Source organism: Cnephaeus nilssonii (assembly GCF_951640355.1).
Source record: "Cnephaeus nilssonii genome assembly, chromosome: 11".
NCBI classification, from domain to species: domain Eukaryota; kingdom Metazoa; phylum Chordata; class Mammalia; order Chiroptera; family Vespertilionidae; genus Cnephaeus; species Cnephaeus nilssonii.
In genome coordinates this window covers 49,143,532-49,167,057 of record NC_137082.1, presented here as the reverse complement: position 1 = coordinate 49,167,057, position 23,526 = coordinate 49,143,532, and the positions used below count along the sequence as shown (strand labels likewise).

At 41.8% G+C, this 23,526-nt stretch overlaps 2 protein-coding genes across 6 annotated transcripts in view; both read left to right on the top strand.

The window, feature by feature from the left end:
- Positions 1-415, top strand: part of RTTN (rotatin) — a 115,651-nt gene extending 115,236 nt beyond the window's left edge. For both annotated transcript variants that reach the window (XM_079784075.1, XM_079784076.1), the window contains one exon: positions 80-415. In XM_079784075.1, coding sequence (XP_079640201.1) covers positions 80-165 — 86 coding nt within the window. In that variant the 3' untranslated portion in view covers positions 166-415. The remainder of the gene's footprint in view (positions 1-79) is intronic.
- Positions 416-14,043: 13,628 nt separating this feature from the next.
- Positions 14,044-23,526, top strand: part of CD226 (CD226 molecule) — a 61,861-nt gene continuing 52,378 nt past the window's right edge. For 2 of the 4 annotated variants that reach the window (XM_079785040.1, XM_079785039.1), the window contains exon 1: positions 14,044-14,299. In XM_079785040.1, coding sequence (XP_079641166.1) covers positions 14,287-14,299 — 13 coding nt within the window. In that variant the 5' untranslated portion in view covers positions 14,044-14,286. Of the gene's footprint in view, positions 14,300-19,863; positions 19,953-23,526 lie in introns of those variants that run through there. The other 2 variants (XM_079785041.1, XM_079785042.1) reach the window with 1 other exon arrangement.

The window sequence follows — 23,526 nt, the reverse complement described above, 5'->3', positions numbered from 1 at the left end:
TGTGTGTGTGTGTTCACTCTCAGGTGTAGTGCTAAGTTTACCAGCTTGTTCCTCCATAATCTTTATTTTTCTCTCTCAGCTTTTTCAGACTCAGAAGAAAACCCACTGAACGCCTATTATTTGAAATGTCTTGAAAACCTCATGCAGCAACTGACCTGTCCCTGAGGACTCAGGCGCTCCGCCCTGCAGCCACAGCCCCTGGACAGGTGGACATCCGTGAAGCCAGCTGTGTGCACAGCTATTGCCCGAGGACAGGCAAGCCCTCTGCCCGGGGTGACACCTTCTTTCCTGATGGACACTGAGTGGCGCCCAGCTCTGTCCCTTTACCTCCCACCAGCTCTGTAGTTAAGAGCAGTCGACCAGAAGATGATGGAAAAAAGTATAGGAAGTGCTGGGGACATAAACATTTTTACCTTTTCTATGCAATTTGCTTTGTAAAAATCCTATTTAATAATTATTTAATAAAATGTTTCTAGAAACTGAATATTGACTAATAATTGCTGCCTACAAACTTAATCAGTCTCATGAATATACATTTTAGGAATAGAAAGAAGACATTGTATTCTGATTTCCTTTATTTTTATTTTTAATTTTTACATGAAATTTAGCTCTTGTCAATATAAACCCTTATCTTTCAAACCTTTGTATTATCCAGAACATACACATTGGTGATAGGATATTTGTATGTAAGTGTGTGTAATTTTGTGAGTAGCTTTTTTCTGCAATGTTTAGTGATATTAATACCTTCCCATGTGATTTATAAATGTCATATATGTATATTTTTTACCTTTCAACTTGTGAAATACTGTGTAATCATGAAGGAAGAAATAGAGTTATGGTCATGTAGGCCTGTGTTCAAATTCCAGCTCAGCCCAAAACATCATGAAGAGCAAGACTGAAAATCTCTCAGAAACAAGTCCTGTCAAGCACATGGTAACAGACCTCATCACTTACAGGGGTTATGAACTCAGAACTCAAATCCATGTCAGTTCAAGTATTAATGACTTTCAGCAGGTTCTGAACACATTTGAAAGAAAGAAGAGAAAATGGTGTCTAACAAATGAAAAATAAAAGCTGGTTGTGTGTGTGTGTGTGTGTACGTACGTGTACCTGTATACACACAATATACACATTCATTTAGGAAATAGTTTTCTAATTGAGTTATAATTAATAAGAAAAAGTAATACATTTTTTCTTATTAAGTACTGTAGCAGATTGCTTTCATCAATAAAATAAGCCAGGTGGTGCTATTTAAGCTGGAAGCGTGAGAACAAAATATATGTTAAATGATGAAATAGAAGACATTTCATCATTTAAAATATATGTTAAATGATGAAATAGAAGCAGGTGAATTTGTAGTGTTTAAACATTATCAATTTGAGGTAGGACAGGTTGATTTCAGAAGTTTCTGGGCAGCCCAACATAATTTGGAGCAAATTTCAACAATTTGTGACTCCTTGTTACCAATTCTTTGCAAAGAATTCAGCTTAGTTCTTATAGAAATAATTATTTTTTCATCTCATTTTTGTCATTAATATTTAACCAAGTTTTATACTTCTGGTCATGAGGCTGAGTGTCACGAATGGTTTAGGAGCAGGTACACCCCAAGTCTTGCTCCGCATGACCCTCGCCTGCTGGAAGCCAGAGGGACCTCTGCTGGAGGGAGGCCCGCCTGCCCCGCTCATGGATCAGCGTCCACCATTGTCCATTCTCCATTATTGGGAGAATGGAGGGAAGTGTTAAATCTTGGCAAATCCATCCTGCGGTGTCTAGTTAAGAAAGGTTATGTCACACTGTGCGCTTTTAAGGTTTCTTGAAACTTAACTTGTTCAGGTTTGTCTTTGTGGTTAGTCCTTGCCTGGCTCCCTATTATTAGGAACGAAGGTTGCAGAGGATACATGTACTTGCTGGGACGTTACTCTCAACTCACCTTTCCTTCTCACATCCCCCAGCTTGCTTATCCATGCCCTTTCTCTCCTCCCTCTGTGAATTAAGTCTTGAACTTTCCCCACCCACCTTCACATTTCCATTTCTGCCTGTTTTCAAAGGCCAGCTTCAAATGTCACCTTTCCCAGGAGGTTGTGTCAGCTTGCCCAGCTGGGAGGAAATGCTTTTTTCTTTGAGTTTCCACGGCAGTTTTAGTTTGGTTTAGGTCTTTTTAAAGTTTTTCTATCACTTATTCCTTTCCCCCTTGTATTATGCTGATTTGCATTTAGTCATTGTTCCCACCATCTGCTTGACATGACTTCTGTCATTAATATTTAACTTGTACCTCTCTGCCTCTCACAATGTTACACAAAGCAGGTACTCAGTTTATGTTAATGAATGGATGGATGGATGAATGAATGAATATGGAAAATACCTCATTAGTAAAAGCTACAGAATTTCATAGTCTAAATTAGACTAACTGTTGGCTTTGCAAAAGATACACAACCTTATTTGTTTTATGATAATAGATTTTTGTTAAGTTCTAAAAATGAAGGATGAAAGCCAAAAGCACTGCTTAAAAACACTTTAAAATTCTTAGAATATTTTTTAGTTCAGTGGAGAAAGAAAAAAATATTTCAAGGTATGATTTGAAGATAAAACAAAGATATACTAATCTAAACTTTCAAGAACTATTTCCTACTAGGAATCTTCCCCGGGATATCCTGTTTGGGAAGTAGAGTATAGGTATCCGCTTTTTGAAACTGGAACCATAAATTGTGAAAATCGGATAAGCTGCAAGTCCGGCAGTGTGGAAGAAGCCATTCCCATTAGCCATTCTGTGTGAAAAGCACAAAACAACAGATAAACTGCCCTCCTCCTTCCGGCCCCTGTTTCTTGGTGCCCACATTCAGCCGCAGCAGGCACTGAAACACTCAGACTTCAACTCCAAAACGGACACTGCTTTGCAAAGAATGAGAGGAGGTGGCTGAGGTAGAGGCCGAAAGCAAACTTAAGAATTTGGTTTCATGAAAATTGGGGAAAATGCTCATTCTATTGATACCATTGCAGTAGGGAATGAAGTCTGCCGTTGCATCACTTCAAATCTTTCATACACTTTTCTTATTTAGAGCTGAAAAAAACTCACTATAATGATAAAAGACTCAACTCATCAAGATGATGTGGCCATTTTAAACATAACATGCATCTGATCAAATAACCTCAAAATGTATGAAGCCAGAAGTGGCAAAACTCCAAGGATGAGGCGATAAATCTAAAATCACAGGAGTAGCTTTCAACACATACTCTTGATTTTTGATAGGTAGCAGGCAGTAACTAAAAAAAAAAAAGATGTAGAAAATATGAATAACACAATAACCCTGGTCTAATGAGTATATACAGAATTTTGCAAATGAGAATCAGAGAAATCACCTTTTCCCCTCAATTCACACGAAGCATTTACAATTGATCCAAGTATTAGGCAGTTTAGAAAGTTTCAATACATTTCAAAGACTAGGTCCATATATACCAATAACTTGTACCATATTATAATTAAGTTAGTTAAATAAAAAAAGATAGGCAAAGTATTTTTGCATATTTGGAAATTAAAAGGTATCTTTCTAAAGAACTCACAAGTTAAAACAGTAACCACAGTGGAAATTTACTGAATGATAATGAAAACTCAATGCATAGAGGCCTATGGGATGCAGCAAAAGTGAAAGTTCTCTCACAATTTTTTATCCTCAAGAGAAATTTTTAGCTTTAAATCTTTCTAAAAAAAAGAAGGCCTCAAAATTAAGAGACAAGTGTTTATCTTAAGAAGTTAGAAAAATGACAGGATATACCCAAATTAAGTTGAAGAGATAATAAAAAAGAGAAGTTGATGAAATGCAATAAAAGGTATTAAAGATAGAAAATCAACAAAGCAAAAATTGGTTCTTTGGAAAATAGCAGTAGACAAATTTCTACCAAAAATGACCAACTGGTAAAGCAAAAGGACACAAACACTGTAATCAATGTAAGGAGGGGACATAACAGATAAAGTGAGAATTAAAGAGACAATTTCAGCAATTCTGTACTTACAAATTTGAAAGCATAAATGCAGTGGGCACATTCTTGGAAAAATATCATTTACTGGAATTGGCCTCAAAAGTAATAAACTTTAATAGTCCTATAGTTATTAAAGGAACTGAAGTAATGATTATACTAGTAATCGCTCCACAAAGAAAACACAAGACAGATGATTTTATAGGCAACTTCTAACATTCCAAGGACATCCCAATTTTATTCAACTCTTTGAAGTTATAGGAAAAGAAGGAAGAGTGCCAATTCATTCCATGAGGCCAGTATAACTGTGACACCAAAACCAAACCAGAACGTGATAAGGGAAAAGTGTAGGCCCATTTCTCTCATGAATACAGGCAAAAATCCCAAACATTAACAAGCAAATGGACAATGTATAAAAAAATTCCATATGCTTATCTTATACTAGTGGCCAGGTGCATGGATTCATGCACATTGAAAGGAAATTAATTAGAAGAAATATTTTAATATCACTATTCACCCTTTCTCTATAATAGAAGTGTCAGAGATGAAAGGAAATTAGTAAAATGTATATGAAAATAATATATAAATTGATTAATAAATAAAAAATAACAAAGAAATGATATAAAAACAAAAGTATGATAGAAAAAGAAAAACATTATATAAAAACAACAAAACATTATGTAAAAACAATGTTGATAAAAACAATGACTGATAAATTGATTAAACTTATTCTAATATCTCCCTGTATACCACATTAAGAGTAAAAACACTTTCAGAGTGCTTGACTAATTTCCCTAGTGATGAAATATTTACAACTTTAAATTTAATATCATATGCTATTCGAACGTGAGAGAAAGCATCATATAATTGTCTATGTCCAAAAACTGGTTCAGGTAGGAATATTCCTACTCTGTCTAGAGTTTGTCCTTGTGATTTATTAATAGTCACCACAAATGCTGGCATCATGGGAAACTGTCTTCAAATTAATTTAAATGGGAAGCCAGTGTCAGACAGGGACAAATCAATTCTTGGAATCAGAACAACTTCTCCTTCTGCAGATCCTGTTAATACTTCAGCTTTGAGAAACACACGCAGGCAATTGGGCGCCAGCGAGAGCTTTATATGTATCACGCATGCACAAGTCAACGTTTATTTTTAAATTGCCAGTGTGCATCATATGTACTGGATGATTGGACATACGTATGATCAGTCACTTAGCCTTTTATATATGTAGATGCTTATATGTAGATGTAGAAATAGTACTTGACTATAATGTAGATGTAGAAATAGTACTTGACTATAGTAGTACTTGATTTACTTCAATTCCTTTAATTACTATAGGACTATTAAAGTTTATTACTTTTGAGGCCAATTCCAGTAAATGATATTTTTCCAAGAATGTGCCCACTGCATTTATGCTTTCAAATTTGTAAGTACAGAATTGCTGAAATACTGGAGCAGTGTCTCTTTAATTCTCACTTTATCTGTTATGTCCCCTCCTTACATTGATTACAGTGTTTGTGTCCTTTTGCTTTTCCAGTTGGTCATTTTTTAAAATACGTTTTTATTATTTTTTTAAATATATTTTTATTATTTTTTAAAATATATTTTTATTGATTTCAGAGAAGAAGGGAGAGGGCTAGAGAGATAGAAACATCAATGATGAGAGAGAATCATTGATTGGCTGCCTCTTGCACACCCTGCAATGGGGCCCGCAACCTAGGCATATGCCCTGACCAGGAATCGAACCGTGACTGCCTGGTTCATAGGTCGACGATCAACCACTGAACCACACTGGCTGGGCTATAATTAGTTATTAAATCTCTTGGTGAATTAGAAGTAGATGGAATTGCTTAACCAGTTGGGGGGTATGTATAAAAACGTAGAGCAACGTCATTCTAAATGGGGAAGCAGAAGTTGTTTATTCCCTTACAACTAAAGAATGCCACAAGGAGGTCTGCTATTACCACTTATATTCAGATTTTTCAGAGCAGTGAGATAAAAAATAGACTAGAATCATTGAAATTAGAAAGGAAAAATAAAAGTATTATTTACAGATAATTACATTAAAAAGTCAAAACAATTTAAAATGAATTATTTTTAAAAGTCAGAGTTTAATAAGGTGGCTGGATTAAAAAAACACCAATTGCATTTCTGCACATCACAAACAACTAAAAAAGATGTCACTGACAATAGAATGGAGAATGTAACATACTCAGCAGTAAATCTAAATATGCCCTATCTCTACAGGGACATTTAGAAATGTTTAAGATATATTTTAAGAGACTTGAAAAGGTAGAGTGATACCAGGTGAGTACACAGGAAGACTCATGTGACGAGTTGTGTTTTCCAGAGATGGCCACAACAATATCACCTATCCCATCTACTTTCTTCTAAGTGACTTGGATACTTCTTCCCTCCAGAGAGAGGTCTATGACCATAAAAGCTAATACAACTTCCAGTTCTTTGGGAACCAAGTCCCTGTTGTGTGAGAAAGTCAAGCAGTCACATATAGAGGCCACGAATGGTGTTGTGGGTGACAGCCAGCTTCAACCGCCAGCCATGTGAATGCATGAGCCTTCAGATGAGTTTAGCTCTCAGCTGCTAGTCACCCCAGCCTTTACATCGTCCCAGCGGAGGCCCCAGATGTCACAGTAGAGTGAAGACCCATCTACGTACGCTGAGCTCTCGGCATCCTGATGCATCTCTGAGCACCCAAAGGGTTGTTGTTTTCCAGTATTAACTGTCAGTTCTTTCCAAAATGATGGACAGATTTAATACAATTCCAGTCAAAATTTCAATAGGGTATTCCCTTTAGAACTTAATGAGATTATTCTGAAGTCTACACGAAAGAATAAACATCTGAGGTGTCCAGAATATTTTTGATGAGGAATAGCAGGAAGAGAGCATTTACCTTACCAGGCTTTAGAACTTACTATGAAATTGTGGTAATTAAAACTGTCTTCAGGGATAAGCAAAACATTTATGGAAGTTGATAGATGACTGAAGTGGCATGACATAATAGCGATAATTTGACTAATAGGAAAAGAGATAATGTAAGTCATAAGAAAGGATGAAGTTGGATTCCTTCACAGCATGATAAATTCCAAATGATTTAAGGACTGATATATGTCAAAGACAAAATATTAACACTCTTAATAGACCATATTACTATATTTTAGACTTTGGCTAGGAAAGATTTTTTTCAACAAGATAAAAATAAACATTGAATATAATAGACAAGATTGACAAATTTTAACATAAAACAACTTTGTTATTTAAAAAACCATAAAGAAGTTGAAAAGATAAGTTATAAACTGAGTGAAATATTTGTATCATATGCTATTGATAGTGGATTAATATCAGTAACATGTAAAGAACTTATACAAATCAATAAGTAGAACATAAGCAATTTAATGGAAAAATAGGCAAGAATTATGAGCAGGCACTTCAAAGGAAAGGAAATTCATGTGGCCAATACCCATATAGAAAGATCTTCAAAATCGTTTTCATTTAAGGAAATAGAAATTAAGGCTGCGATCAGACTAACAAAAGTAGGAAGTCTGACAAGTGTTGGAGAGGATATAGTTCCACAGGAGCTTTTTATATATTGCTGAAGGAAGTGTAATTGCAACCACTTTACAAAGACAATTTGGTATTACTTTCTAGTGTTGAACATTAACAAATAATAACCCAGCAGTTTTACTCCCAGGTATATACCCCCCAAATACTCTTGAGTATGAGCATCAAGAGATGTGTACAATGTGTTAATGACAGTGCCCTGTACAATAATGAAGATTTGGAAACATTCCAGTATCAATCAGTGGGAGAGGCAGTGAGTAAGCAGTTCACACAATGGAATATTATACAACAATCAAAATGAATGAATGATAACAGTACCCAGCAGTCTGAAACTGATAGTAGTAGAACTGTTGTTTTTTTTTGTGTGTGTGTGCTATAAAAACGTACAATATGAGATTTACCCTACTAACAAATTTGTTAGTGTAAAGTAGTCTTGCCCTCCTCTGCAGGTGCCCTTACTTGTACCCCGTCACCTTTGTTGGGCCATGAAGCCTACTTCCGTTTGAATTCGTCAACTGGCTCCACAAGTAGGGTCTTTCTGATTATACAGAGATCTTCAAACTGATTTTACAATTGGATGCCAAACATTTGATCACCACCCTCACTTCCTGAAAAGCTGAATGAGTGTTATTCTACAGCCTGATGAAAGTTAAAGGTCTGTCTCCCCTTTGCTCATTGCTGATAAGAGCACAGGTCAAGTTAATACAGTTACTAAGTTAAAAAGGAAATGACTGCTGATCTAGTTCTATTCCATAATCAGAGAAGTAGGTCCCAAGCACCCAGAAAACTGATTTCCTTCCTTCTGCTTGATTTATTAGGTGAGACATTTCAGATATTTGAAATGTGTGTGTGTGTGTGTGTGTGTGTGTGTGTGTGTGTGTCCTGTGGAACCCAAATATGCTTCTAGCATTTCACGGTGCCTAAATTTTTATTATTAGTCTCCAGATCTTATCTAGCATACCTTGTTGGTTCTCTGTTTTATAGAAAACAAATATTATTATTTACTGTCCATCATCGAATGGTTGCTACCATAAAAACATTTGTGACAAGGGCTTATTTTTCACTTTTACTTCCCCTCAGCTATGAACTAGTTCTCATTTCTGAGAACTTGAACCCACCCTAAGATCTGTCTTCTGAACTTTGAAAGACCCTTTTCAAATGCGGTGTTATTTTCAGTTTAGTTTTACTGTCAACATTTTTCAGCTTTTTCCTCTCTATGTACTTCCCCAAGATGTCATGTCACCACCTCCTTTGACGTTAGTGATTGCCTCTCCTTGGAAGACCCCAGGTCTCCTTGCAAACCATTGTCTCATTCCTACTGCTCCTTCCCAGTGTTTGCCTCCCTTTCTCATGTCCTTGTAGATCTAAGGGATGCCCTCTCCCAGAGGAATTCAGATTTCCTTCACATTCCTGCAGTACAATCTTTCCCCTTTAACTGCAGTTGCTTAAGTTGATGGGCAGTGTTCATACAACCTCAGTGATTGACAAATAGTCACAGCTAGATGTATGGGGATTGCAGAAGACCCAAAAACTTTGGAGAATTTTTTGGGTCTTCTTGTCCATAGATTTTTAAGGAGGTTTATGTGAATTAAGAAGTAATGAAGAGATAAGTGACTGACTTTGAAAAGGAATAAAACTATACTATAAGGAGTTTATGTTCATCAACTCTTCTAAAATGTTTTCAAATCTTCAGTGGGCAACCATTTTGCCCTCACACCAGCGGACCTTGTCAAAATTGCAGCCTAGCTGAGTGCACTTCGTGATGGCCAGCACTAGAGCACACTCAGTAATGGTCCTTCTTCATTCTCTGCCCCCACCTCCTCTCCAAGGGCCTCAGATCTTCGGACTCAGAGAAGTAACCCAACCTCATTCTGTGGTTGCTAAAGTTAAAGGAGCCCCCGTGTCCATCATGTGATCAAATATAGAATGTTGCTGATATATTTCGAGCACTCCAAAATTAAGGTTAACACTGGGTCTACAGAGCCACATAAAAGTGGTGCAGGCTCTTTTCTCCCATCTGTTGATAATACAAGGAGGGAATTCATGTCTTATCTAGTGCCAGATTTACTTAAAGAGTGAGGCTCCTGAACCCAGCTCCTCTTTAGTGTACCCACTTAACAAAGACGCATGGTTGAGACGCATAATTCAACTAGACTCAAGTTCAGGGCTGCGTCAGGCCCTCGTCCAGACATACTGTGGTGAGCTGCGTGGATCCCGGGATGATTCAGCAGGGCTCATGCCCTTCCAGCTGTGGTTCTTGCTGCAAAACCACGCTGGGCTATTTGCAGCGGGATTCATAAGCATGGTGCTCATGGTGTGGACACTGTGGCCCAGAGACTGTCCATGTTTGAGAAGAGTTGGTACGGCACGAGGCAATAAAACAAAAACAAAAACAAAAATACCCTGTTCAAGAAAGGGACGATAAGCCATGGCAAGTGTTCTCAGTGTTTAGAGCATTGGCCTGGGCACCAAAGGTTCGATTCCCAGTCAAGGGCAAGTACCTGAGTTGCAGGTTTGATCCCTCACCCTGGTCGGAGTGCATGTGGGAGGCAACCAATTGATATGACTCTCTCATACCGATGTTTCTCTTCCCCTTCTGCCCTTCCATTCTCTCTAAAAACAAATCAATGGAAAAAATATCTTTGGGTGAGAATTAACAAAAAAAAAAGAAAAGAAAAGAAAAAAAGAAAGGAGTGATCAGCATTTACATATCATGATGATGTCTCCAATAATGGTCAACTTTAAAAAGTCATGAGGGTGGGAGGACGAAGTGACATGGACGTGCGTGAAAGAAGACACCTCATCTACTGTGGACTGTGCAGTATTTTGTGAACAAGGCTCCATCCCCAGAGTGTCCGATGAGGGTCAGACAGCTCAGGAGGTGTGCCCACATTTCTGAACAATCGCGCCATTACTGTTTGCCTGGTCTGAGTTTGAATAGACCTTCCTTTTACATATACAAGAGACACTATACTAGAAGAGGGCAAAGGATAAGTGCAAAGCAGAGAAACCAAGAAGTAATGGAATAGGCTTGTTATTTAGGAATATGGCATAAGAAAGAACAGAGATTTGAGAACCAGGGACCAGCAGAGCGAGGTGGAAGGCGCCATGTTCTGAAATGTCTTCTGCTGAATGAATCTCAGAAGAGGCTCCAGAAGCGTGGTCCAGCACCATCATCATCAAAAAGTGCTTCAGAGCGTAAATTTACACATGGTTTATCTCATGTGTATGTGTGTGTGTGTGTGTGTGTGGGGGGGGGGTGTCCTGGGGTGGGGGTGTTGATCCCTCATTCAAGACCAGAAACACAGGCAGGAGTATAACAAAGTTGGATGCTTTGACACTTGCCTCCCACCCACGATGGTCAAGCGCAGGGCACTGCTGTCGGAGCTGTTGTAGATTTCAACTTGGTGAGGAGATGGCGAGGGGTGTCGAGGAAGAAGGGTCTGCTCCGGATGGCTGCAGTGTCTTCATGATGGGAGGTGGGGGTGCAGAGAGGCCGAGGCTGCAGTTGGTGCAGAAGCAGCCGACACCTGCTGAGCTGCAGAGGGGTCGGGGCTCTGTGTGGTTTGCACAGGGACTTTTTACTTTGTCTGGGCCCAGACAGAGTTACAGAGGGTCCTGCATTTTCCTTGTGCCAGGCCACAGTCAGCGGTTTCTCAAGGAGCCCGGGTTCTTTGCTAGAGGATGTGGTCTAGAAACCAAGCCGGGGTGGGCGGTGGGTGGGTGTGTGTGTGCGTGCCTACTGGGCTGTCACAGCTCCGGGCCCACCAGAAGTGCACAGAGCTAGCAAACACGTTTCTAGCCCCCACGAGTTCACCCTGATAATGTCAGTATTAGCCCAGGAACACAGAGTTCCTCTTCTCCTTTCCACACTCCATATTTGTGTATCCTCCTCGCAGTGAGAATCCTGGCTCTCTACGACACCAGAGTAAACATACCTACTCGTTTCCTCTGCCCTACAACTCCCACAGCATAGTTTTAGAATCACTAGATGAGTGATGAGTGCCACGACCAATACGCTGGTCCTACTTTACTACTAAGTAAAGTCCAAGATTGTTTTTTTGTGTTTGTTTTTTTTCAAATGGTTTTCTTTTCTTTTTGCAATTATTTTGGTGTTTAGAATATGGCCTTAGCACTAAAGTTTACAGAGATCTGAGTTCCACATTGGCTGGGATTCTTTTTCTTTTTTTCCTGTGTGGTTATATACTTGGTGTATAATTAATGTTTTTGTTTGTAGTAAATTTTAGTTTGATTTTTTTCATCCTTTCATTTATTTTTTCTTTGGACTCTATAAAACACGCACGTAACTCTAAAGTCAAAATCATGTAAAGAGTTACGCTCAGAGAAGTGCCATTCCTATCTGTACACCACCAACCACTTCCCACCAGCCCCACATGCAAATATTATCATTGGTTTATGATTTATTTCTTCTAGGTCACTTTTTACAAAAACAAGGAAATAGATACAGTTATACTTCTTTTTTCTTTGAGTATCTTTTTCTTATAGAAAGGGCAGCATGTTGTACACACTCTTCTGTACTTTTTTTTCCAATTTAAAATATATCCCAGAAGTCACTCTCTGAGTTCAGAGGGCAATTCCTCACTCTTTTTAGTATCCCATTACATGGATAGACCACAGTTTATTCAGCCAGCTTCTCATGGGTGAGTATTAAATTGCTCCCCATGTTTTGCAATTATAAATAGTGCCACAGTTATTCAAAACCTGTTCCTATGTTGAGTTGTACTTGTGGAAATCCATGTTCAGAAACAACTCCTAGGAGTAGAATTGCTGGGTCCAACGGCACATGCACATGTAGTTTTGTTAGCTCCTTCCAATTTCCTTCTCTGGGGCATTGCCTGGCACTCCGCCCCGCCTACCTTAGTTTGAGAAACCATGGGTTCACCTAAGTTCAATCGGCTTCTTTGCTGCTGTGAGGTGTTGAGGTGAAAGTGCAGGCTCTACCGTCAAACATCTGGGTTCAAATCCTGGTTTTGCTATGAAAAGTTGTGGGGACACTGGGCAAATTGCTTAACTACTCAGTTTCCTCAAACCACACCCACCCCTCTGCAGCTCAGCAGGGTGATGGCTGCTTCTGCACCAACTGCAGCCTGAGCCTCTCTCTGTTCCCACCTCCCCTCAATGAAGACATAGCCCCCAATCGGGAGCAGACCCTCCTTCCTCGGCACCCCTCCCCATCTCCTCAAATGTGAGAACAGTAGCCATTCCTATTGTCTAAGGTTTTTTCAAAGTTAAGGAATGAAACATGTAAAGCATCAGAGAAGTGTCAGGCACGTAGTAGGATCCAGTAGTCACTACCTGTGATGTTTATGTCGAAGGACTGAGTGAGGTGACCGGAAAAGCACCTGCCAACATCGTCACTCAGAAAGTTATTGTTAGGAAAGTGCACCCGAGGGCAGGTGCGGGGCAGCCAGCAGGTGCCTCCCTGGACCCACACTGGGTGCTTTGAGGACCAGGATGGGGAGCATGCAGGTGGAGAGGCTGCTTTTAAAAATAGTTTCTTGGACGTTTCAGTATTTAGTGAGTGAATATGAGGGGTTAAGAAAGATGACTCAGAGATGATGTCAAGGGTGGGCTTCAGCAGGAGGGAAATGGATTTTGCAGCCTCCGTGAATGAAATGCGCCCCGGATGGTAATCTGTGAGCCCGAGGATCTTAGCATTCCAGTTAAAAGATAACATATTTTAATTTCTGGTTTTCATAAATGCAGGAAGATAAAGAGTTCTGGTCTGTGTATGCAGACATCTGACATCTAATCGATGTTGGTAAAGGAACGTCTGTTTACGTAGTCGTGCCCATGGTGCAGCTTTGAACTTGGAGGACACCTCAGCTTTCTGTTCAGGGCACTGAAGTGGTGGGATGGTTCCTCTGGGAGGAGATTAAGGGAGAGAATGGCGAGCTGGTGCTCAGAAGGAAGAGAAACATTACAGGAAGGGAGATTGAAAAGGTCCCTAGAGATCAGCGAGTGTGACTTCAGGAGTGGGAGGAGAGGAAAATGTGGCTGCAGACATGTAAGCAAATGGGAAACTTAGTCAAGTGACTTCAATGAGCCAAATGTGTCAGATTTCACACTCTGCATGCCCAATCGTAGACGTGACTTTGAGTTAGGAGAGAGCCCGAGTTTGTTTTCAGCTTAGTTCTCATTCTCTTGAGAAAGGTCCCTGCTGAGTCCTACCAAGGCTGGGGCACACTTGGCAGGGGGACCCCAGGGTGGGGTCTGCCTACCTGGGTGCCCACCTTGGCTCTGTGGGGTCTGTGCTGCCATGAAAATGCTGCGACTGGAGGCCCCACAACGAGTCAAGGTGGGCTGGGATTTGAACTCAAGTCTCTGCAAAGCCCACATTCTTTTGCTTACAGTGGAGGCGGGGCTCTCTTCTCAGGAACTAACCACAATGCAGAGGGAAAAGTATCAAAGTCATGTGAGTGCTGGAGGGGAAAGTAATGAGCTGTCCGCGGATGGCTGGGGGGAAGAGATAGAAGTCATCAGCAAGTCCCTGTCCCTCCTCGCTGCCTGTCTGCTGTTTCCTGGTGTCACTGAGAACAAATTTCCAAAGAACTTCCTACTCAGGCTTGATACCCGAGGTCAGGAGTCCTGAAAATGTTCCTGGAGTATTTCTGTCCTTGAAACCTTGAGACCATCAGCCAGGGAAGGCCGTAAACGGGAGGAAGAAGAGGACGCGCCCCAGGGAGCCTGCCACAGCCACCGGAGCCTGCAATGCTTCCTCCAGGTGAGAGGCTGGGCGTGGGCTCCCGCGCCAGGTAGGCGCACTGTCCCGGTGCCTCGTGCGTTGTCTTATTTTTGTGGCACTGAGAAAGGTGCTTCACATCGTGTATCACAGAATCTCACGTGTCTAAATGTGGACCTGCACACCCCCTGGAGGGCGGGGAACATTCCCTTCTCTGCATTTACCACAGCGACTTGAACTCGTCCTCCGAGATACAAAAAAAGACTGTTCCCAATTTTCGTTACTAAAAATAATGCTGTAGTAAACACTTGCACATTTTTAAACACACATCTTTGCTAAATTTACTCTTGGTGCGGACAAACATTGAGTCGGCCTTGCTGGGTCAGAGGACGTAACCTGCCGAGTGTTTCATATGCTCTGTTGACTCTCCTTGTGTGATCAGAGGCGGAGCGCCAGGGCCTATTTTGCTATCGGGCTATTTGTGATTATTTTGTCACTGATATTTAAATGTTTTACATTTAGAAAATATTATACTCCTGTCTCAAACATTTCATAGATTGCTCTCCCGATTCTCCTGCCTTCTTTTTGCTTTGTTAGTGTGTGAAGTTGGCTATGATAGAGTTTTTAGTTTTTATGTAGAAAAAGCTACCACATTTTCCATGGCTTTGCTATTTACCATTTATATAATAATGTATGTATTTAATATATATTATTTTAATATATTGTATCTTTATATATATATATATATATATACCTTATATATTATCTTCATATGTCATAATGTATGTTATCTTGATATTACCTATCTATAGTTATATAGATATAGATATAGATATAGATATAGATATAGATATAGATATAGATATACATATACATATACATATACATATACATATACATATACATATACATATACATATACATATTCATGCACACATATCTGACTTCCCGGGCAAGCTGAACTGCCGTAGGTCTGGTTACGTCTTTCACTGCCTCACTTATCAGCGAGAGAAAACTCTGATGAAGTTAGGGCCCCTATGTTGTCCAGAGAATCAGCCGGCATTTTATTAGGTGCATCTATGAAGAAGCCTTTTGCTTTAGCATATTCCTGGAATTCAGAAACAGACTCTCCTGTGGAGGAGAGTGTGTTCTTTCAGATCTTGGCTCCCCATGGGGTTGATGGGATTACCGGTCTAGCCCCTGGACTCCGGGGCTGCTGGGGGATGAGGTCAGGAATGTTCTTTTCTCGTCAGGCTGCTTGCAAACCTCTATCCCTGAAAACCTGTCATTCTGAGTCTGCCTCTGAACTCCCCATTCCTACAGAAGAAAGCACTTTGACCTTGTGGCTTCATGCTCTGTTTTGGTATCTGGTAGTGCCAGAGGCCCCACTCCATCTTTCTTCCCATTAAAATGCTCTTTGCTATTATCATTTACACAGGGCTCTTGCTAACTCAGACAATGTTATTCTGTGAACATGCGTGCGAACACACACACACACACACACACACACACACACACACACACTCATGCCATGCTACTGCTGAGGGCAAGCACCTTCAACTCTTCCCTGCTTGCCCCCCCAGTCCTCCCCGCCCCCCCCCCCCCCCCCCGCGATCCCCCAGCCCCAGGACCTCTGCCATCTCCTGTAGAGTGTGGTGAACAGGAGGCCTGACAGGACTGTGGTTCATGGCCCAGCCTGCTCAAAACATAAGCAATTATAAAATTCCAGGGAAATTAAAATAATTTTTTATTGTGTTTTCTCCAAATTGGGTCTTGCCAAAGAGGAACATAGCATGTTACTTCCATCTATTCAAGACATTTAATTTACCTTTATGGAATTTACAGATTTTGTATAATTCCTGCAAATTCTTGAGGCACATTCCTACATATTCATACATACATATGTATATGCATATATACATATATATACAAAATATTATATATTTTCTGGTTTTAAAATATGACATAAAATAAAGCTAGTCTTATAAAATTATTTTGCTAGACACCTTATCTGTTCTCTTATTAGTTTTTTATTTGATTCTTTTGTGTTCTCCAGGTTGATCATCTACAAATAATAATAAACTCAAAATAATTATTCAACATTTACAGTTCCTATTCTTTTTAAAGCCTATAGCATCAGTTAAGACTCCCAGAGCAATGTTAGATATTTGCGGTAATAGTGGTCTTCTTGTGTTACTTAGAAATTTAATTGAAATTCTTCCAGTGTCTTACCATCAAGTTTGCCATTAGTTTTTAATCAGTTTTCTTTATTATGCCTATTCAATTCCAAAATGGTTATGTGTTTTTTATTAGACAAGAATATTCAGAACTATCAAGTGCCTTTTGGGCACTTAGGGGATTAGGTGACATTTTCTTATGTGAATTATTACTACCCTTTGTTCACATGAACCCGCTACCTTTGTTCTGCTACCTCTCCTGCTTTCTGTGTTCGGTCCATTGCCTCCCCTTGGTGCCCTTGAACTCATGCTTCTATTCCCTGCATTTCTTGTACACCACTAGCTCCTGCCAGAGGCTGAACTGGCTTGGGCTTCCATGGCTTTGCTAAGAGTTCTTCCCAGGTGGTGCTGTTCTCTTCCCCCTGAGTTACCTCGTACCATTTACAGCGGTTATGGTTGATCAGAGGGCTCAAGTAGTGTCAGTCAGCAGTATCTTCCATGATGCAGTTCCCTGATAACCTGTCATCTACCGGCTTTAGCATCTACAAACAATGGTTTCAGCCTATACTTTTAATAGGAGTTGCAAAATAATGATTTAAAAATATCTAATATTATTTTCTCTACTGAGTAGCTGAATTTTTCTTTTCTGTAAAGAGAAAGTTAGGTCATGCCGAAATGCAGTTTGTACAAGAAAGGCAGGCTAAATGCACCCCTCACTGGCAGGACACTGAGGTGGTGCTCTGGGACCCTCGAGGAAAAGAGTGGGGAGGAAGCCAGTGGCGCTCCTTCCAGGATCTGACGGTTTCTGCTGCGTTTTCTATGTCTGTCAACAAGTGGTGATGCTAAAGAGTATTTTCACTTTTATTTATTTATTTTAAAATATATTTTATTGATTTTTTTTTTTACAGAGAGGAAGGGAGAGGGATAGAGAGTTAGAAACATCGATGAGAGAGAAGCATCGATCAGCTGCCTCCTGTACACCCCCTACTGGGGATGTGGCCGCAACCAAGGTACATGCCCTTGACCAGAATCGAACCTGGGACCCGTCAGTCCCCAGGCCGACGCTCTATCCAGTGAGCCAAACCAGCTAGGTCTATTTTCACTTTTAAACTGTTGAAAAGGCCCTTAATGAGGGTCACAAACATGAGAGGGAGAGGTGTGGCCCATTTCTTTGAGTGGTACATAATATTCCTTCTGCCCCACTAATTTTCCTTGTCTTGTCTCCTGGTTGGAACACTTAGGGTAACTTTTTCTAGGGGCATAAGGCAGTTTTATTTATCTCAGGAGGTTTGTATTGTTTGTTTGGAATTCATTATTGATTGTGTAATTTTTAAAAACATTTCTGCTATGTGCTGAGTAAGATTATGTAGCTTCCTGTTGGGGAGAACAATGTTGCACTCTGGGGCCAAGACACTGGGGTGCCTGTAGCACTGTGGGGTTGGGTAAAAGCTAATTGTGAGGTTCTTTGCAATTAGCAAGGCTGCAAGATTGCAAGAGCCCCCACGAAGAAGCTAAAGAAACCAGACGGGATGGTCCCTACAGAGAACCAGCAAAAACGGTGTCCATTTTTCTTTCCTTAATAATAGCAGTTACTTGATCATGGAATGTGAGTGGTAATGAGGGTGGTGATGGTGCACGTGTATGCGTGTGTTTGCATGTGGACACTGACTTAGGAAGTGATTATAAAAGAGTAATTTGGGAGAAATATTTATAGGAATGTGAATTTTGTGAGTCAGGGAGCAGCGTCTGCCATTGCAATGGCTCTGACGTTCATGTGGTGTGTCGTCTGGGGGGACAGTGATTGTTTCAGCCAATGTCTGCGGCCAAGTCAGGGCCCACCAAGTCATCTTGAGAAAGAGTTGGCCAGAAACAGAAAAGCTTGTTTCTGGGTTTGTTCTGCAAAATCCATCTGAAGTTGGGATCAATTTTTCTTTCTGGCTTATGTGTTGGAGAAACAAAGATGAGGCACACAACAAAGAACAAAGCACACACTGGAAACCAGATGGAACCAGATGGTAATTAGCACATGGCAACGTCTCACCAATACAAGCCATGGGTTTACCTGCTTTCAACACATACTGACCCGACCCCCGCCCGGGCCAGGCCTGAGCCCACTCTGGGCAGAGCAGGGGAGGGGCCTGTCTGTGCACTGAAGGGGTTTGTGAGGCTCTCATAAGAAATGCAGCAAAGAAATGGGATGTTACAAAGGAAGCCGTGCATGTTTCAGTAAAGATCTATCCAGGGTCTCAGGGAAATCACAGGAGGACTGTGACCCCAAGTCTTAGGGACCCGGGAAGCGTGTCCTGTGACGGACATCTGAGCTGGGACCTCCTGAGGGGACAGGAATAGAAGTCACGGAGCCCCACGTGCAAAGACCTGCACTGCGGAGTATGTTCCCCACTTGTAAACATCAGGAGACTCTGGAGTGGTGGGTGGGAGTGATGGACTAAGACAGGCCGGCCTAGTGAGTCCGGAAGAAGTCTGACATTCTTCTGAGGGTGGCCAGGCGTTGAAGGGAGTGGCCCGAGGCAGGTAGGTGTTTCAGAAAACTACGTGTGTCCCACAGTAAGTGCTCAAACTCCATTGGTGTCAGGAAAGAACACTTCATTTTCTCCTCCCCGGCTTCCAGGGGGCCACAGAAGAGGCATCCTCCAGAAAGTGCCTTCTCCTCCGTCCCACGCGGTCCTGGTCCTTCCTTCCCGGGGTTTCTAAACTGCACAGACTCGGCCTCAGCCACAGTCCTTCCTGGCGGTTCAGCCCCAGGAACCTCCATGAGCTAGCCCACCTACAGGACGCTGCGACCAGCGCTGCTGTCCTTGGAGCAGCGGAGAGGCGATTGTGTGTCAGACACAGAAGCTACTGAACCTCCCGGGATAGTTCGTAGGCAACACCAACTTGGGCACGTGTCGTGTCAGGAAGTGGGACATTGAAAACAAAACCAGAAGGCGTCTCTGGAAAGTGGGATTGAAACTTGCTTAGATGCCAGCGGAGATGAGAGTTCCCGTATCTCAGGGACCTGTGAATACGAAGTGCTGTGACTGGCAGGAAGACACATGGGGAAGCAAAGACAAAGCCACCGACTCCAGGCTCTTGGAGTGTGGTTCCAATTTAGAAGTAAGACATGGGCTCAGAGGACCATCCTTTATAACTGTAGAATCGTCAGGGGGAAAAGAGAGCTGCATCTGGTAGGGAGTGGGCCTGAGGAGCTAAAGTGATAAAGGTGCTTCTAGAAGCAGGCGCACTGCTTGGCTGGTTTCAAGCCTTCAAACACCAGCGCTTTGTGACATGTTAGGGCTTTCCTGCCGCTCCAGCCTGAGGGAGCTCAGGTGGAGAGAAGAGCTCACAAGCCCAGGACAAGTCACGCCCCAGGATGACGCCCCCTAAGGAATGAGGAAGCAGGGAGCTGGCCCTTGACCCAGTGGGACTGAGGCGAAGGGGCCACCATAACGAGGAAGCCCTTCACCAAGACACACATCGGGAACGAAGAGTCCGAGTGAGCAGAACTCTCCCGTCTCAAGGTTAGTAACCTTCTGGGGAAAAAAAAAGATTGAACGTGGTCAAAGTCACACTTTTAAAATTAATAGTGTGTGCAAAGAGGGGGCCTGCTAATAAAGTGGTGTAAGTAGATACAGTAGTAAAAGAGCTTTGGGAAAAAGCTGTAATTAGCCGAAGGGTTGATCTCGATAAACCAGTAAGTTTAATGATGGGTGGAAGTAGTAAACGGATGTCATGTAAGTCCTCCTTCTTAGTCTGTTCCTAGAAGAATTAAACTTGTGGTAGGTCAGAGAGTGTGGTTCTTCAGAATAATAAAATGGAGCTAATTTTACCAGTGTCTGGGCTATCAAGGTGAACCTTCCTTCTCTCCGGAAAGACTGAGCGAGATGAACTTATATGATAAATGTTCACTATCAACATCCTATCCTATGCAAGGGTTGATGCGTCAGAAAGTGATTATTTTCAGCTTTGCAGGTCATTTGGTCTCTGTCACAACTACTGGTCATAGCACAAAAGCAGCCATTGACAATATGCCAACAAACAGGCCTGGCTGCGTTCCAACTACATGTACAAAGGAGGCCCCCGGGCCATAGTTTGCAGAACCTTGTCCTAGAAGATGTCCCACGGAACCTAAACTGAAGTCTCTGCTTTGAATGCAAGTGCGTTTTTACTGGTCCCTCAGAGGGGACTTGCCAAAGGTCTAGGGTACCATGGGTTAGGGGAAACCCCACGTCCCTCATTGGAAACATTCTTTTAAGGAGACATTTTGAAGCAGGGAGCAGAAACCAAGACTGTAAGGTTCCAGTTGAAGGATGAGCCTCTTCACAGATAAGAAGGACATGGTCTCCCCAGGCCCAGTCATTGGTTCTCAAAGGTTAGCCCAGGTTTTCTGTTGTCCAGCATGGCAGTAGTTGTCTAAAGAAGTGAGGGATGCAGTCAGAACAGCCCCATGTTTCAGCAGGTGCTGGGGCAGGTGGGATTGGGTCATGGAATAGACACTAGAATCCTCCCAATGTTCAGAAAGAGCAGAGACATCTGGGACAGCAGGAAGTACCACAGAAAGCAGAAGTGGTGACACTGGGAGATAGAGAAGTGCCTGTGTGGACAGCCTAAGAGGAAGAAAACAGTGTACCTGGAGACGGTCACCAGCCCAGGTCCCCTAGGAACCTGCAGTCCCAGGTGAGCTTGTGGATGAATTCACACTTAACGTGGTTCACTGAGACGTGTTCAGCAGTAGAGAATTCCAATAATATTTTGATTAATGACTTCCTTGAGGATGAAGCTCTTTTATACAGACAGCTCTATTAGGAAAAAACCTCAAGCCAAAATCCCTTCATAAATCATAGAAAAAATGGCTGCCTACACAACAAAAATAGCTCAAGCGTACTCTCTATTTGTCTTTGGTTAGATGGTGATAAATAGGGCTCATCTTTCGCAAAGTTGTAACAGCTGAACTCTATCTTCAGCCACATGTCTCCCTGCACCTTTCATGGGGATCTGTGCCCTCCCTTGATTTTAGTCACTTGCCCCGTCTTCATCTCTTAGCTCAGGTGGCTTTGGATGCCTTGGGAGTGAAGGGTTTACTACAAGTTATTACCAATTAGTGCCCCCTTTTTAGATGGTGCTGTTTCATCTCATTTCTTTTAGGATCCATTGCCCATGTGCTGCACTTGTCTGCTCTGTCCCTTTGTCCATCCTTCCTCTCCACTTGCACCTCTGCCATGTTTTACCCAACCTTTACGCTCTCTCTTTTACTGGTGACACACACACTCACACACACTCCAGATAGATAGATTGGTAGGCAAACATGTTGATTTATTAATATATGTTTTGGCATTTGTTTAATAAGCATTTAATGATTATTTGTATCATGAATCATTGACAACTTGGACTATGATCTTCTGCATTATTTATTTCCCACTGTTATAAACTAGTAACTCGGAGTGTCACTTTTTTTCTTTTCCAAGGCCCTTTTGCAATTCTATATGAATTTGGGACCAGCTTTTTGAATTTTTTTATAAGGATTGCATTGAACCTGTAGATTGCTTTTCCCCTTGCAATTTAGATGTCTTTCATTTCTTTTTCTTGCCTAATTGCTCAGGCTTAAACTTCCAATACAACGTGAATAGTGGTGGTGCAAGTGGGCGTCCTTGCTTTGCTCCTACTCTTAGAGGGAAATTTCACCACTGAGTCTGAGGTCAGCTGTGAGTTCTCTATAGATGCTCTTCACTAGCAGTCATTCAGGTTCTCTGAGCATCAGTTTTCTCTCCTGCCATTTCCCCTTTTCTCTGACAGATCTATTCCTTGACCTTTCCTAACATCTCTAGAAGCATTTTATTTCCTCCTTGGCTTCAAACAGGAGCCTCCATAATGAGCAGTGGGCTCCTCCCAGGACTTCTAACCAGAACAGTGGAAATGGATTCCTCCTTATGCTCCTCTTTGAGTTGCCTCCCTGCCCCTGTCTGGCTTTTTTTGCTCTCCCATTATTCTTTCTAGTAGTTTTTCTTGTAAAATGCCCTCTATTGAACCAGTGGCCATGGGCTCTGTTTTCCTAACTGGACCCTGACTGGGGCCCAGAGTCAAGGACACCCATAATTGTTATATCCCTGGTGTGATTAATAATGGATAACGTCCCGGCAGTAGGTCTATCGCTCTTCATCTCCACGGAAATCTTTGAGAACAAGCCGCCCGCCCGCCTTGCTCAGTTCACAGTGACAGTGTCCTAAGTTTGGTATCCCTTTCTGCTTCCTTCCAATCCAGTCTTCATGCAGCAGCCAGAAAAGTTGTAGGAGTTCCGAGGTATGTGGGTGTAGGAAACAGAAACAGCTTTTCTCACAGGCTTGTAAAATATGGGAATTTACAGCCTCACACAATGTGCTCAGGCTCAAGAATCCTGAATTCAGTACCTCAATGATGCCATCTGAGACCCAAACTCATTCCTGTCTCTCTCTGCCACACTCTTTGTCCTCAGGTTGCTTGTGGTAACTGGGGCAACATTTTTTCTTATCCAAAAATAATAATAATAATACAATAAGATTAGAGAGAGAAAGAGAGAGAGAGAGAGAGAGAGAGAGAGAGAGAGAGAGAGAGAGAGGTGTCTTTGACATCAAATGTAAAGAATTTCTCTTGCTTTGAATGCATCAATTCAGTCCACGATTGGGTTCTCCACCCCTGCCCCCAAATAGGTCCTAGTTGTCTGTATCATGGCTTAGATTTGTTCTACTATCCCTATGGTGTGGGGGAAGGAGTGGATCCTAAACAAAGCCAGCTTCCTGTTAGGAGTGAGGGAAGTTGTCTATCTGAGAATTCAAATCAGATTGTATCATTCTGGTACCCAAAAGCCTCCAATTGCTTCCGCTTGCAATTATAACCCTATCAGAAAATCTGTAAGGGCAAACCTTGTCTCACCCAATCCACCTGGGGTCAGTCTCCTGGCATTTCCTGTCCCCATCTCATCTTAACAGTTCCCACTACAGCTCTGAAGGCGTTCCCTCAGAGCCACGTTTGTGCCTTAGATGTACATTCCTGGTGCTGAGTCACAGATGCACAGGACGCCCTGGTCCCTGACCACCCACTGTGAAGTGCTTCATGTATGTC